The following is a 17583-nucleotide window of genomic DNA, read 5'->3' as shown; positions in this document are numbered from 1 at the left end:
ACCTAACATAGTTCTAAATCAGTTTCAGACACTAAGATACCATTTTAACTTCATAAGAATAGTGCCCAAACAGTAAATAATAATTTTAATATCACCAAGTTATTTTCTATAATTTATCTACGTAGATAACACATTTTAATTCAAATAATTCAAGAAAAATAATAAAACAGTAAATAATTATCCCAAATTTCACATAATAGCTTCTAACCATGCACCTAGAATTTGTCTAAACACTCTCAAATTCGAAATCATCCAAGAACCTTGATTTTAATGGTGAGAAATGGTGGATTTCGAAAACAACACTTCTAGGTCATTTTATCACATCAAAAACCTTCCTTAGATCATAAAGAATGCATCTAAAATGATCAAAACAACCCAGATTTTCCCAAAGCTTCCTAAACCCGAAATTATCCTTTCTCTCTCTAGGTTTTGTGAGGGAAATGGTTCTTTCTCTTTCTTTGCTTGCTTCCCACAATTTTTCTCACTCAGAAACTCTGTTGGTCGTGCTATAACTAGGGTGTATGTATTGTGATAGTCAGAATCCCGTGATCCGCAGGGGGAAAGATCGAGTAAAAAGTTGTGCAATCCACATCGCATGGGGAAGGTCATTTGTAATGATTCTAAGACTGTGTAGGTATGAGACTACACAGTTGAAGATGGCTTAAATGGATTGATGAGTACTACATATTCCAACAAGATGCATCTTCTTTTTGGTAGCCTATCACTTGAGAACTCTAAAGATAACCATGCTTGATCTGGAGTAGTCTCATGATGGGTGACCTCCTGGGAAGTTTTCACAAGAAGCTTGCAAGCGAGGACAATGCATGCTGGAAAGACTTGTGTTGGTTTGCAGGGCCAGTCATCATTCCAAGAAGAAACCATAGTGATTGTCATTATAGGAAGCAACAATAGTGACGTGGGGCGTTACAGTTGGAGATGGTTTTTGGACCAATTGAGGAGAGAAATTGGGGCTACATCAAATGGGCAACCATGATGTGTTATGAGTGACAGAAAAAAGGTTAGAATTCAATCTTCATAAACTGATTTTATGTACATTTCACAACTTCAATATGATCTACTGTTTTATTGTTAATAAAAAAATATTTTTGATGTTTGGAGGGTTTAATTGAGGCTGCGGCAGCCATCCCTGATGTAGAGCACCGTTACTGTTGTTTTCATATAGAGAAAAACATGATCAATAAATTTGGGCCATCACAACTTAGAGGGTTGTTTTGGGCAGCAGCTGAGACATGAAACTTTGACAATTTCAAGTGTATATTGGAGAAGATAAAGTCATTCAACTCAGAGGCACATGAATGGTTGTCAAACATTGACTTTAGCCATTGGACTTTGAGTAAGTTTGATACAAGAGTAAAGGTTGAACATCTCACTAACAATTTCGTTGAGTAATTTAACAATTGGATAGATGAGCGCCGACACAAGCCTGCAATAGAATTGCTAGAGGGGATAAGAATGCAACAAACAAGTATGTTGTCGGCAAGGAAAAAAAAGCTGTAGAAAAATGGGAACATAAGCTTACTCCAAGGGTCCAATATAGGGTACACGAGCTCCTGCAAAGATCTTGCATGGCCCATGTAACAAAGGCAGGAGATGCATAATTTCAAGTTGGATTTTGATAAAAAAAAAAAAAAAAAATGTGTTGTTTAGAGGCTACTGCATTTGTGGACAATGGCAGGTGAGAGAGATACCATGTGTTGTAATGACCCAACTATTTCTAAGACCTTGGATCATTAAAACTACTAGACATAACTACTACTTTGAAAATAATAATCACTTTATTAAAATTCCAAAAAACAAATATTACAAAATAGAATGTAAAACATGGTATGGGTACCCATTGTTTAAAACATAAAAACATTGTTTGACAAAACATAAAAAAACATAAACTTTAAATACTAGTTGCGGAATTACATCAGAACATAATTTAAAAAAAAACTAAAATAACGTCATCCTCGATCGACACGCAGTCCACTCAGTCCGTTCATCCTCAACACACATGCCAAGCTTCCAAGAATCCTTCCGCCTCCATATCTAACTTCCTGCATCACACTAAAAAATAAAATAAAGGAATGAGCCTAATGCTGAGAAATGAAAAACAACTAACACCATAAACATACACATAAAATCATATCATAACATATGCTATAAACATATCATAACATATTCTAAAAACATATAATAACATATACTATAAACATATTATAACATATACTAAAAACATATTATAACATATACTATAAACATATTATAACATATTCCATATAAGACTATACTAATACTGGCCATTATGATATGTGATAAACCATCTACGTCCCCTGTCTAATATTTGAGGTAGGTTAGATCACATGTAGTGTATGATAACCCATCTACGTCCCCTGTCTAATATTTGAGGTAGGGTAAATCACATGTAGTGTACGATAACCCATCTACGTCCCCTGTCTAATATTTGAGGTAGGGTAAATCATAACATAACATATTAAAACATAAACTTATCATAACATATTATACATAACATAACATAACATAAAAGCATAACATATCATTCAAACATACAAGATCTAGCCTATTTTCCTTACCAAAACCGGGATAATTGAGAACAAATGCGGGACTTGGAACACTCCTAAACAAACAATACAAATAATGAGTATCTCTAAGGTAAAGAGATGAAAAGAATAGAACTAAACCACCAAGAGGAAACTTACCGAAAGGACACCTTAAGTTCAAAGAACTTAAAATCCTAACCACAAAACCATAACAGAAGTTAGATACTGAATGAAAACTAAAGAAACTAAGGAATCAAAAGAATTAAACTTAAGAATAAGGGTACCTTTGTTGATCTTAAGGATTGGCCTAACTCCAATACCGAAATACCCTAATCCTTACTTCCCAAGTGCTTGATAAAGCTTTTTCTTTCCCCAACCCAAGTGTATCACTCTTATGTTCTCACTAGCACCTTGGAGTATGATCACAACTGAAGAGTAAGTGAAAGGGCTGGGTACTAGGTCATATTTATAAAGTTTGAGGAGTGAAATTATCCTATTAAAAAAAATACTTAAATCCTCAAATAAACATGATTATGACAAGTGTCATGCTCTTAGTGGTTCTGGAAGGTTCTAGAGTTTCTAGATCTTTCTTCTATTTTAAAAAAAAATACTTAATTTCATTCTAACTATAATCCAAATTTAAATTTAAATAAAATAGAATCATAACTTCTAACTTCCTAAATCTCGTAACTCTAAACTCACCTGTAGTAAAATCAATATAACTGAAGCTTTAGAACTCCAATTTAGACCATCTTTATACCGTTAGAAAGCTAATTCAATTATCTATAACTTTCTAGAAATACTATTTTTAGAAATTGATAACATCACTAGGTCAAAAATAGGTCGGAAGTTACAGTACTTTAAAGTTATAGAAAATCAATGTAATTATCTGAATAACAATCCAATCCACAAATAAACAAGATTGTGACAAATGTCGTGCTCCGAATGGTCTTGGAAGATTCTAGAGCTTTCTTGAACTTTCTTTTATTTAAACTATAATTAAATTCTTAAATAAACATGCACACGACAAGTGTCATGATCTTAATAATTCTATCTAAACCTTATAGTACAATAAATAACACACCTAGGACCAGCAATATTAATCAAACCTTATGTTATAATTAATATTCTTAAACTATAGGTTAAACTTATAAAATTTATAACTATTGTTATGAGTTTCCAACTAAGTCTCGGCTTGAACCAAAATCCACAGTAATGAACATACTATAACTAATACTAGCTATTATGTCTACTACTACTATCTAACTAGCTAAGTAAATTCTGGAACTCTACATGTGTGCACGCAGTTGCTGCCATAACAAGCATGAGGGGAAATATAGAAGATTTTATTATCTCCATACTTCAAAACTGAAATGTGGAGGAAGAGTCTTCAGGGTGTTATTCATCCCATATATGATGAATCCATGTGGCCCCAGTTTTATGATGAAGAATTGTTGCCACCTATTGTGAAAAGACCACTGGGGTGACCAAAAAAGCATTGTAGAAGAACAGTTCATGGGGAGGAGAGACCGTTGCCACCTATGGAAGATAACAACAATAGGAAGGGTGTTTCAAGCACCAAGAAATGCAAGAAATTCTGTATATGGTTATTTGTTTATCTGATTGTATGAATATCTGGTTAAGGCATTTATTTATTAGTCAAGGTCGACAATAGCGCGTTGTGCGCTGGTCGAGAGGCTTAGGCCTAATTAGGGACATACTATTACGTTGGTCGGCTCTATGGTCGTTTTGAAAGAACAAAGCGCTTGTCTAGCTCTATGGCTAGTTACTCAGCGCTAAGAGCAAAGGGCCCCCAGTGACCCTATGGTCACTTAGATAGGGCTTAGGGCTCCAGGATGACTCTATGGTCATCTATTCAGGCCAGCGGGCCCCAGAATCATCCTATGATCATTTAGCTATAATTGTATGCATGCATGAGTAGGTTATTACTGCTGGGATGCTAGATATGTATATGGAATTTGTATTTACTGTTCCTGCACATGTTAAGTTTTCTTGTTGAGTCTCGGCTCACGGGTGCTATGTGGTGCAGGTAAGGGAAAAGGGAAGCTGGACCAGCCATGAGTTGGAGAGCTTTGGTGGCAGCGTGTACATATGCGACTGCTCGACCACCACGCCCGGAGTTATCTTGGAGGAGCTAGGGTTGCATCCCTTATTTTTCTAGCTAGGCCGGCTTGGCTTGTAACTTTTGAACTGTATTAACCTTTTAAACGTTATTTTGGGATCCCATGTATGAATGTAAATATTTTAATGAAATTATTATTCCCTTTTAACCAAAAATTTTAACCCTAACCCTTGTCATTAACATTAATTACACGTTTATAACCAAGGGACTTGATTAGCAAGTCTGACACTATTTAAAGTACACAGTGTAATGGTCCTAGATTAGGAGGACGTTACAAGCATATCATAGCGTAACCTAATAAAATCATAATGCTTATTACCAGTGTCATTATGACCATTTATCAATATCATTTTGGCCATTATAACCACAAACATACCGCCCTTGCAACGGTGCACTGCCCTTGCGACAGTCCCTTGGTTCTTACCACATACCAAGTTAAAATAATATGTATTCCCTTGCGCTTTCCACATGTTATATCCATCATAACATACTCAAAGCATGATATACCCAAATCTCATAAAGTCAATGTGAACATGCATCAATACACAAAATCATGCAATAATCGTAACCCTCATAACATTAATGACAAAGCATAGTCATACACATAACATGAACAATCATAACCATTAGATCATACATACAGAACACTTGTGCACTCAAATACACACCCTGTGTTACACAGATCACTCTTCTTACCTCAGGTCCAACAGCGGCACAGTCACCTCCCTTCAAGTGTTAGTCAAGTCCTAAATCCAAAACATACAACATATATTATTTAGAGACTCATAACTTAGCCAAGTGTCATGAACTAATCTTACACTTTCTAAGACCCAATCACTCTTAAAGTGCCCTTAAGAAAGTCCTCAAATCCCCAAACAGGAAACCCTTAAACTATACCATCAAAACCCCATAAAAAACCATCAAAATGAGGGAAAAACATGTTTTCTAGGCATGTAGCGCAGTCCCGCCCGACGGAGAAATCACAGATCATGACTTTTCTTCGAACAACCATAATTCTCTCATTTTAAATTTGATTTGAACAATTTGTTTTGTGTTTTTCTCTTCTTGAATCCCTTTATATCATCATACAATTCTTAGAGATTAATATAATACCAAAAATTCATGAGCATCCCCTAACTCCATAACTCTAACAATCTCTTGCAACAAAACTTCTTCTTCCCCAAGCTATCATTCCAATCTTCAAAACTAACAATCATAACTTAATAAATTCAACCCTAGCATGTTTCTAACCATTATATAATAACAACACAGTCTCTAACATGCAAATAAAACTAATCTTCCCAACCTATCATGCTTTCTAATCAAATCAACCATTAATATAACTCAAAGCTTCAAGAACTATCAAAGAAACTTTTGAAGTGTGAGAAGTTCTTACCAAGTCATGTGGAGCGACCTAAGCCTTGAAAATATTTTCCCAAAGTATCCTAAATGAGTCCCCACATGAGTGCCTAGTGATCCATACGTATATTAAGAGATCCTCATAATTCTTCTTCCTTAGATCTTGAACCCTAAACTAGAGAGAGAGAGTGAGAGAGAGAAAGTTTTCTGCTTTGATCACGTGTTGAGCAGCCACCAAATTCAAATTGTGAGTCTAACCCTAACCCTAACCCTAACCCTAATCTCTCTCTTTTTATTTATAATGACTCATTATCTCCAAATTAACATCCTACCCTTGATTTAAGTCATTCTAACAATTTCATTAAACCCTTTTTAATAATTCCCCACTAAACTATTAGTTTTCATAATCCATAATTAACTTTATTCCATTATGACCCATCTTTCAACAATTCTTGACAATAAAGCCCCTAGCACTTGATGGAAACCGTGATTTGTCACTTTAACACATAAGTCGAGCACCTGGTATTTTCCAACATAAAATATCTTACACGGATATTAGTATCACATAAACATATTCATATAATCACATAACACGTAATTTCACAAAATTACAAAAACACCCCTCAAGATTATTAAATTATCAAATTGCCTTCACAGGCCAAAATTATCGAAATACCAATGAAATGAAAATAGGGATATTACAAAGGCACCTGCACACTTTGAGATACCCTAGGTTGGCCATCTTTCCTTTCCATATCTCATATGGAGAAATTTTTATTATTCTTTAGAGGAATTTGGTTTACAGTATGACAAGTGGTAAGCAAGGCTTCTCCCCAAAACTCAAATTTGCATGTAATAGCATAGCATTTATAATTTCAACATATGTTTTATTCTTTCTTTTCGTTATACCATTTTGTTGGGTTGTATAAGAGGATGTACATTCATGTATTATACCATGCATCTCACAAAACACATTGAATCATTGGAAAAATATTCACAGCCCCCTATCACTTCTAATCACTTTAGTTTTATTTTCCAATTGATTTTCAAGTCACTACTACAAAAAATATTTTTCTCTGCGGTTATTTTACTTAATACACTGCGGTTTTCGAGAGTATTGAAAAGCTCAATGTATTCGACCACAGAGAAAAGTGGTACCGAAACCGCGGAGAAAGGCCACACTTTTCTCTGCGGTTGTAATAAGCCAACCGCGGAGAAAAAGCCACTTTTCATAGCGGTTGTGATAAGCCAGCCAACCGTAGAGAAAAGTGGCTTTTTCTCCGTGGTTTGCTTATCACAACCACTGAGAAAAGCCATTTTTCTCCGCGGTTCGCTTATCATAACTGCAGAGAAAAGTGTGTTTTCATAAAAAAAAAAATTAATTTCGATTTTATATAATTATTTTGAATTCTGATTATATATATTTTTATAATTATAACCTAGTCTAGTTAATAAAAAAAATGTCAATTTTAATTATATATAATTATTTTCAATAGTATAACGTAATTTGTTAAATTGTTATATATACATTTCATAACTAATGCAAAATAACTGGCTAGTAATGAATCAATGACTTTAATCTTTCTAACCAATATAAGTCAGCACTTTAATCTTACATACATATAAAAACTTAGATTTCATAAATAAATGGCATTAATCTTGCTAACCAATCACTTTGTAGTGGTAGTAGATCTTCTTTGACATTGTATTACTTTTTGTCAAACCACTGCAAAATTGAAAAGTTAATATAGATTAGATAATTAAATATTATATCTAGTTTTTCTTAAGCAAAAAAAAAGAGTTTAAAATATTACATACTTTCTTCTTGATAACTTCTGTCGGATTCAGTCTATTTACAAGATCATAAATGTATCTTAGTACATAATAATCACATTCATGACTTTCAGGTTGTTTTGGACAAGAACCTCTCGGCAATTTTGTAAATGTGCCGATGTATTCATTTTTCGAAACATTGTGCGTATGCTCTACAAAAATTAAAATTAATTAAATACATATTATACTCTCAACTTTTAAAAATTAACAATGCATACATTACAATTGAAGAACTTACTTTTCCATAACCTCCTTAATTATTGGTGGAGATTTATGATTTTTTAAAGGGTCCAAAATTATGGTCATCCCCCGCATCATCACGAGCACCAACATCCAATGTCGACTAAAACAATAATAAATTATGATTATTATAAAATTAAAATTCAACCATAGTAGTGATAATATTTAAGTAGTTCGTTCTTACTCAACAATCCAAGGTATGAAATATATTTGGCCTCGTCTATCCATAGTCATCATCCATTTGGCTATAAGATCCACCGTATAATTTTTACTTTCATCATTGCCAATAGATATTTGGTGTCAAAAAATTTGTATAATTGTCGTGAATTTGGGTGCATGCTTTCCCAAATGCATCTGTAGAATCAATCATTCATATTACATTTTCAATTAATAAATTAATATCATCAAAAAAAATTGGACAGAGTTTCCTCTGTTTTAATAGCATATCCAAAATTATAAGTACCTATAAATTCAATTCAAACAAAACATACAACAAACAATATGCATGTTCTCAACCATAAGCCACCGCAGCACACAAAATTCGCAGAACCTACTTCACTAAGACACACATGTTCTCAACCTTCTGTTATCTCCGCAGCACACAATTTCATCTCAGAACTTACTTCACTACGGATGAATATCTAATATATTCAAACTTCTCTAATAGTTTGTAATGACATAACATATTGAGTTCAATTAGAATTGATACATACCTCATGCCAAACAGCATAGCTGAGGATCCAATATTATCCATGGAGGCTGCTTGATAAACGTCTTCCGAAGTGATGAAGATAGGCTCGCGTTCTCCTATAAACTCTGGGTCAACTAGAACTTGTACAACCCCATCTATTCCTTTAATGGAATAATACTCCTTCACTATAAATTTTAGACTCAGATCAATTTTGTCCCATTGGTTATCAGTTAACCAATTTGAAGGTTCTGGTTGAGTTATTTTAGCGGGGATGACTACATGAGATCCAACTGATGATAAATGTGGGCTTGGTGATGGGGATTTGTGTTTAGATGAAGATGGACCCTACATAATAGCATTTAAAATATCAATATAGTGTACCCATTTAAAAATAAAATTTAAAGATATAAGCAAATAGTTTTATACCTGACAAGTCACAATTAAATTTTTTGGCCAAGGTAGGAATGTGTCTCATGCGTCCCCAACATATCGTATGTTACCAAAGGGAATAGGGATCTCATCTTCTTCTTGTAAGACATCTATAAGCCAAACCATCGCAACTGAATCATCAAGTACATTTCCATGGATGGTAATTTAGCTACCCATGTTTGGTACAATGATTACACCTTTGGCCACTACATTGCCAATATTATCAGAACACAAATAAACTTCATAGCTCAGCGGTGGAGGAGACTCATAAATTGATGATCCATCATCTTCATCAAAATGATAGTCTTCGGTTTGATGAAAATGATCATCTGCGTTGGGGCCAGGTCGATAGACTTCATCACTTGTATTCTCATAATATTGTCCCTCATCATTTGTATTCTCAAAATATTGCCCCTCGTCAAATTCTCCTTCATTATAGTATCCACAGTCATCGTTTTCCTCATTATATTCTTCATTTTGAGCTAATTCCTCTTTTGTCCTAAATTTATGTCTTTTTAGCTCTTCAATCTCAGCTTTTAGCCGAGCAATCTCCTCTTTTGCAATCATCGTTTTATGTTTTTTTCCAAACATTTTGGAAACGGTCGTAGTGAACCTACAAAATAATCAATAAAGTTCATCAATAAACCAATCTAAATAATTCTTAAAAGAAAACAACTATTATAAAGTTTCATACTCGCCATCTCGAACACGACCTGGGTGTTCTGGTATCCCTAATGCTTGAGTCAAGATGTCATCTCGACCCTGAGCTGTAATTTCGCCATGACTTAATTTTTCTTTGACGTCCTCCTACTCAAGATATTGTTTGGTTAAATTATTTTATATAAATAAAAAAATATATTGATTATAAAACCTTAGAAAACTTACTATCTTTTTGGCAATCTGTTGGTCCAGCTCTGTCACGAGAACTTTATTTTTCTCAAGCGATCTAAGCCAAACTTGATACCTCTCTGGATTTTGAATATTTCGTTCCTTTTTCTGCAATGTACAAGATAATTATAGTTATATGTTGCGATAATATCAACCATTATTTAAACTTTCATATCAATTATACTTACCAAATCCTCTCTTATATTAGCTATTCATGTACGAGAGGTTCGACGCCTTGACTTCATTAGTAATGCACGTGCTTTTTGTTCTTGATGCACTTTTTGAAACTCTGGACTTAGACGACCAAATACAAATTTTAACCATTCCCTCTCGTAAATTATATCACTATACTTCTTCGCGGAAAATTTGAGTTCTTCCATCATACCCATTTCAGCCAAAGGGTTGATGTACTCGGTAGTAAGTTCACTTTTAAAATCTCTCATTATTTAACCAGCTTTTTTCAAAATCTCATGTTTGAAGGTTTGAGAAATGTTGGGACCACCCTGAGAATATAATTAAGAGAAGTAATTATTAAATTTAGATATCACATAGAAATAAATAAATATCACAATGATAATTTCTTACAATGATATCCTCCCATAGACCCTCTTTCAAATCTTGTGGGACCTTCCTCCAATCACCTGAGTTGATAGAAATCGTGGCTTGTACTCTAGATCCAAGATATGATATCATGTTTGTAAACACATCACCTATTGGTTGTCCTAAATCGTTCCATTCAAGATTTTTCTTGATTCCTTTGGATTTTTGTTTCGTCATGTAACTCATTCTTGTTTTACCACGAACCTGATGTTTCTCTTTGTCATCTCTTTTATCCGCCATCTGCAACACACAAATTAATAATCACAAGTGTTAATGCATTAAACAAATAAATAATCACAAGTGTTAAGACATTATACAAATAAATAATCACAAGTATTAATGAATTATATAACTTACTAAACATGTTTTCTTCTTTTTCTTATTTTATTTTTGGTCGATTCACAATCGACCCATATTCCTTCTTCGATGTCATTTCTAAGATAATCACGATCATCGGTATCGCTATCATTATCATTATCCTGAATATTCTCAACTTATTCATGTATCGGTTGTCCAACAATGAAACAGTCATGATATAAATCATAATTTTCATCATAATCTTCTTTTTTTGAGAACTTCCGCTCGGGAACGGATAAAATGATGGACCATTTATCATTAACTAGATCAAGTATATAAAACACTTGTTTTGCTTGATCGGCCATGATAAAAGGATCGTTCTTGTTTCCCTTCTTACTTAAATCAACCAGAGTGAATCCAAGTTCGTCAGTTTTAACGCCAGTATTGTTGTCTACCCAAGAACATTTAAGAAGAGGAATACAAAATAATGAATAATCTAGCTCCCATATTTCTTCAACAATCCCGTAGTATGTCATTGTGCCTGAAATTGGGTTATTATCTTTTGCACTGGCGAAATGTATAGCTTCTGCAACTACACTTACTCCACTATTTTGAACCAGCCGAGCATCATCTCTTGACTTAGTATGAAATTGTTTCCCTTCGACAATGTAAGCTTGATGCTTTATTACATCAATGCTTGCTCCAAGAGATATGCGCTTCAACTCAGTCAATAGCCAATGATTTTTTTCTCCCAACTTCATCAAAATTGTATTCTTCAGCCACTGGAAAAACGTTTTATTATGCTCATCCACTATAATAACTCTATGTGATCACTGAAAAATAAAAGAAATAACAAAAAGTTTAAACAACAAAAAGAAAATCACGGCTCTAATATATATGATTGAAATATATTATCTACTTACATTATATATGATTGAATCTCACGATTATTTTGCAACACAACTAATTGAGCTTGATCTAATTCTGCCCTAGACACGGTGATCACTGTTCCATTCCCTCGTAGTCCTTTATCAACTCCATCTGAGTTATTTCGTGGTTTGCTGATTCCGATTGCCTCAAAATTCTACTGCCTCTTCCGATATATAACATTCAACCATACTAGCTTCAAGACGATAATGATTACGCACATAAATTTTCAACACCTTCATACTTCTTTCAAATGGATATATCCATCTCACCCAAACTAGTCCACACAACTTGGCTTCCCTTACTAGATGAACCATTAAATGTGTCATAATGTCAAAGAAGGATGGCGGAAAAAACATTTCAAGGTTTCATAGAGTTTCCACTATCTTACAATGCAATGCATTCAATTTTTTCATTTCTAATTCTTTTCCGCATAAATGATTGAAGAATATGCAAACATTCGTCAAAAAATCTCGAAAATTTTTCGGTAATACTGATCGAATAACAATCGAAAGTAATTGTTGCATCAACATATGACAGTCATGTGATTTCATACCCATCAACTTTAAATCTCCCATGGATACCAAGTTTCGAATGTTGGATGAGTAGCCATCAGGCACTTTCATCTCTGCAAATGATTTACATACAACTTTTTTCTCTTCTCTGGACAACGTGAAACAAGCAAGAGGTAAATATGTGCGTTTACCTCTCTGTTCAGGTGCTAAATCAGTTCGTATACCCATTTCAACAAGATCTAAATGACTAGTTAAACCATCCTTAGTTTTACCGGGAATATCAAGTAATGTACCTATAATACTTTCGCACACATTTTTTTCTATATGCATGGCATCCAAACAATGTCGAACAAGTAAATCTTTCCAGTAAGGGAGACGAAAAAAAATTGATTTCCTTTGGAAACATCCATTTACTTTCTTGTTTTTCTGCATTTTTCCATACTTGAAATCAATTTTCTCTACTTCTTTAAGAATTTGTTGCCCCGAAAGTGGCAAAGGAGCAACACCTTGTTCTTTATCACCATCAAATGCTTTTTTTTCCCTATAATGATGATTTAGGGGAAAATATCATCTATGACCCATATAACAAATTTTGTGCCCATTCGACAGACGAATAGCCCTTGTGTTAGTGCAACATATTGGACATCCCTGGTGACCTTTTGTGCTTAACCCTGATAGATTACCATAAGCTGGGAAATCATTAACAGTCCACAACAAAACAGCTTTTAAGTTAAAGACTTCTTTCTTAAAACCATCATATGCCTCAACACCATTTTCATACAAATATTTCAAATCATCAATTAATGTTGCCAAATAAACATCTATATCGTGTCCCGGTTGTTTTGGGCCTGAAATCATTAATGTGAGCATCAAAAACTTTCTTCTCATCACTAACCACGGAGGAAGATTGTACATAACAAGGAAGACAGGCCACGAACTATGCCTACTACTTAGAGATTTATGTGGATTTACACCATCGGCAGCTAGACCTAGACGAAGATGTCTTGCTTCAGTTTTAAATTCAGGATTTAAGTTATTAACTTTTTTCCAAGCCTGCGAATCTGCAGGATGTCGAAGTTTACCATCTTTCACTCACCTAGTCTCATGCCATATTAAGTTTTCAGAGTGTTCTGCACTTTGATATAATCGCTTAAGCCGCGGAATCAAAGGCAAGTACCATATCACTTTCTAAGGAATAAGTTTCCTAATCTCCTTACTCTTGTTTGGTTTGTAGCGGGGTGAATCACATTCTGGGCAAGTGTCCATGTCTGCATACTCTTTACGATATAACACACAATCGTTCGGACATGCATGGATCTTCTCATACTTCAAGCCTATGCAATTTAAAGTTTTCTTCATTTCATACGTAGACTCAGGGAAGCAATTATCTGACGGCAAAATCTCTTTAAAAGCAGCTAAAAATTGACTAAAACATTTATCGCTAACTCCATTTTCTGCTTTTTTGTTGTAAAATTTTACCATTGTTGGTAATCTTTGTTTCAGAAAACCATTGAATAATGGTTTATCTGCATCTCTAACCAATTTATCGAATTTTGAAGGATCATCAACAAGCTCTTCTTGTGCTTCATCGAGCAATTCCATAGGATGATCGTCAAAATCACTATAACCCAAATCATCAATCCCTCGCCTCCTGAATGGATATGGATTATTATTTTTCAATGATTCCCCATGCCAATACCATGTACGATAACTTGTATCAAATCCCCGACAAAATACATGATTTTTTATCATGGTAATATTTCCTTTTGATCCATTACCACAATCTATACATGGACAATGAATTCTTTCCGGATCACTACAATTTGTTTGGAAAAATTATAAAAATTGGTTGAATCCGTCTTGAAATTGTTGTATTTCTCTATTCTCAAGAATCCATGACTTATCCATAATGATAATATCTACCTAATTCCCAAGTCGATAATGAAAAGAAAATTAATATTGTAATTGAAAAAATTATGTTTAATTAATAAATTATAAAATGAAATGGGCAGAGTTTCATTTATTTCTATAACATATCCAAAATTCATATGTATTTACAATTTCAACATAAACAAAAACATAATTATTACATATATTAACTTATAAAACATGTTCAATTAATATTATAAAAAATAAAATAAAAAAATTGGGCAGAGTTTCCTCTGTATTTATAGCATATGCCAAGTTATCTACCTATAAATTCACATCAAACAAAACATATAGCAAACAACATGCATGTTCTCAACCATAAGTCACCGCAGCACACACATAATTCGCAGAACCTACTTCACTAAGACACACATGTTATCAACCTTCTGTTATCTCCGCAGCACACAATTTTATCTCAGAACCTACTTCACTACGGATGAATATCTAATATATTCAAACTCCTCTAACAATAGTTTGTAAATATAAAAAATAAAAAATAAAAAATTAAGTAGTAATTATTACTCACCTTCAAAATTAATCTTCAACAATTTCAACACATCTCACATTTAAACAAATATTTCCTACAATAAAAATTTAAACATTAGTAAATATATGGTAATTGAATTGATCCTAAAATAATACAATTAACAAAAATATACATTAAAAAAACCATTACCTAAATAATATAAAAAATTATGTAAGCAATAATATTTTAATATAAAAAATTATGTAAACAACATTATTATAAATAAAATAATACAAAAATACCATAAAACCGAAATATACATTAAAAAATCAAGTTTTTGTGATCAAAACATGTTTTAAACAATGAAAATCTCTTCTAATCCTATATAAACTTTCAAAACTGTTATACAAAACTTTGAAAATAATCATATAAACATACATTGAAACCCCCATTAAACCCACTCAATATTTCTTCATTTTTACACTAAAACTTCAAAATAAACCAAGATTAAGTATATTTACATGATTTCAAGCTTTAATATGCAAGAAAATGAAAAAAAACAAAACAAAACAAAAAAAGGACAAAATGGGGCTTACCCGTGGCTGGGGACGGTGGTGGAGCACCGAGTATATGCCTCTGTGAAAATGGAAATGCAATATGAGAGGGAAGAGGTAGGGTCGGGTTTGTGTATAGGAAGAGGGAAGGCTTTCTCCGCGGTTCTATGCTCAAAACCGCACTTTTCTCTGCGGTTTTGGGTATAAAACCGCGGAGAAAAGTGCAAAAGTGTACCACTTCAAATTTTTCACTGCGTTTTTTTTTTAAACTGCAATAACGTAGGGCGCGAACATTAAATATAATTTTTTCGACTCTTTCAAACCTTTTCTCTGCGCTTTTTGTTTATTGTTGAAAAAAAAAACCGTAGAAAAAGCCTATATTTGTAGTAGTGAGTTCGGCTTTATAGATTTTAAACATGCTAAAGGCCTCACCTGTATTCTTAAGAATGTTATGGAGCTGCTATTGTACAAGTCCAAGTCAACTTGTAAATATTGCAAGAACCATTTCCATGTTGCAAAGGTCTCCTTCTCAGCAATGGCATAAGCAATAGGGTAGTAACTATTGTCAGCATCTATGCCTAATGCTAACAAAATTTGTGTCTTGTAAAGCCCTTTCGTGTTACATGCATCCAAACCAATAATAGGTCTGCACCCTGATTTCCACCCTCTTCTGCGTGCAGCTAAACAAACATAAATTCTTTTGAATGTATGCTTACCTTCAAGAGTGACATGTCATTATCAACTATAACTAGTAGAACCTAGGTTTCTTGCTCTTAATTCTTCAGCATAGTCCCATAACTTCCCATATTGATCTTTCATTGACCCTTCCAAGAATATTGCTCCCTTTTTCTTTACCTTGTAAACTTGGGTCTTGGTGATTGTGATACGAAAATCTTTCGTTACTTTAGCCAAAAAATCACCACAAGAAAATTGCTTGCCTGGTTGTAAACTTTCACTGTATGTCTTTGGTATCCATGTGCTAGTTGCATTTGTATTCGTATTAATTCTACCGCATGCATGTTTATTAACATAGGTCTTAACCTTGAGAGTCGGATTTTTGCTATCAAATTGAGAAGCATATAAAACCCAAGGACAATTGCCTTTAAATTTAGACCGAATTATATCTTTATCATTTCTTGGGAAGCTTATATCTCTGCCATTCTTTATTCCATATTGATGAATTGCCTCTCTAAAAACTTTAGCATTCTTAAATACCATCCCAACTCTAAATGATGGATTTGCCATATGTGTCTCATAATTAAAAATGGAGAATATTGGTTTTTTCTTCTCTATCTGCGTACTGTCCATTCTTTTCATCTCCTTCAAAGCACACTTTTGTTCTTCATCTAATTCCTCTTCACAATCATCATCTTCAAGATTTTGTACTATCACATCTTGAATATTTGTCTCAGATTCCGAGTTTGATAATTCACCCATTATTTTTCTTTCTTCAACTAGCCAATCTTCATTATCAGTCGTACCCACGTACTCAGTCTCGACAAATTCGTCATCAAACACAAAACTTGAATCACTTTCATGCACCACAATATCTTCTACATTGACATATTCACATTGTTCACGCATAGTACTTGTGCCTTACCCATCTATTATTTTTTTACACACAAAACTACTACTAGTGGGATCCAAATAATACACAAAGAAAACATCAACAACTCTATTAAGCTTATTCAAAGTTATTAAATCAATCATCATCCTCACATCATTATCTGTTTCCAACTTTAACATATCTTTATATTGGTTACTCCCTGGAAGAAGATACCAATACTGACACATATTTGGATACCCAAGCAAAAGTCTAATATTTTATCAAAAGATGAATAAATTACCAACTCCGGTTGACAATAATCTTTGAAAACCATACATTGTTCCCCCATATGTCATAACACCTTCAGAATCTTGTAAGCACGACCATGATGGAGTTTAAGCATAAGAGATGTAGGTCCTGTGTTGAAAGAAGTGAATAAAATATATTTGTAAAAAAATGTGATGTATTTCCTGTGTTGAAAGAAGTGAATAAAATATACTTGTAAAAAAAATGTGATATAGCTAGTCTAAGAAGAGAGGAGAGATACATACGACGATATAAAATAAGCTTGCTGATGCTTCATTAATATAAATTTATGTACA

The 17583-nt window shown here is 33.5% G+C and overlaps 1 protein-coding gene across 1 annotated transcript; it reads right to left on the bottom strand.

Annotated features, from left to right (window-relative positions):
* Positions 1–7774: 7774 nt before the first annotated feature.
* Positions 7775–17019, bottom strand: LOC133780073 (uncharacterized). The gene is made up of 5 exons (XM_062219952.1): positions 16194–17019; positions 15868–16151; positions 10952–10987; positions 10145–10255; positions 7775–7792 (listed from the first exon to the last, which is right to left on the bottom strand). The coding sequence occupies exons 1-5, from the start codon at positions 17017–17019 to the stop codon at positions 7775–7777; spliced, it is 1275 nt and encodes a 424-aa protein (XP_062075936.1).
* Positions 17020–17583: the final 564 nt, after the last annotated feature.

The sequence above is a fragment of the Humulus lupulus genome, chromosome 5, assembly GCF_963169125.1.
Source record: "Humulus lupulus chromosome 5, drHumLupu1.1, whole genome shotgun sequence".
Classification (NCBI taxonomy): Eukaryota; Viridiplantae; Streptophyta; class Magnoliopsida; order Rosales; family Cannabaceae; genus Humulus; species Humulus lupulus.
This window is presented reverse-complemented; position numbering and strand designations above follow the sequence as displayed.

What these genes read in the sequence shown, in the direction of transcription:
- LOC133780073 (XM_062219952.1), bottom strand. Translation starts at nt 17,019, where the DNA reads ATGCGTGAACAATGTGAATATGTCAATGTAGAAGATATTGTGGTGCAT. An exon ending in ATTAAGAGCAAGAAACCTAG is followed by an intron (nt 16,152 to 16,193) that starts GTTCTACTAGTT and finishes TCACTCTTGAAG; the next exon opens with GTAAGCATACATTCAAAAGA. An exon ending in ATGACAAAGAGAAACATCAG is followed by an intron (nt 10,256 to 10,951) that starts GTTCGTGGTAAA and finishes TGTACATTGCAG; the next exon opens with AAAAAGGAACGAAATATTCA.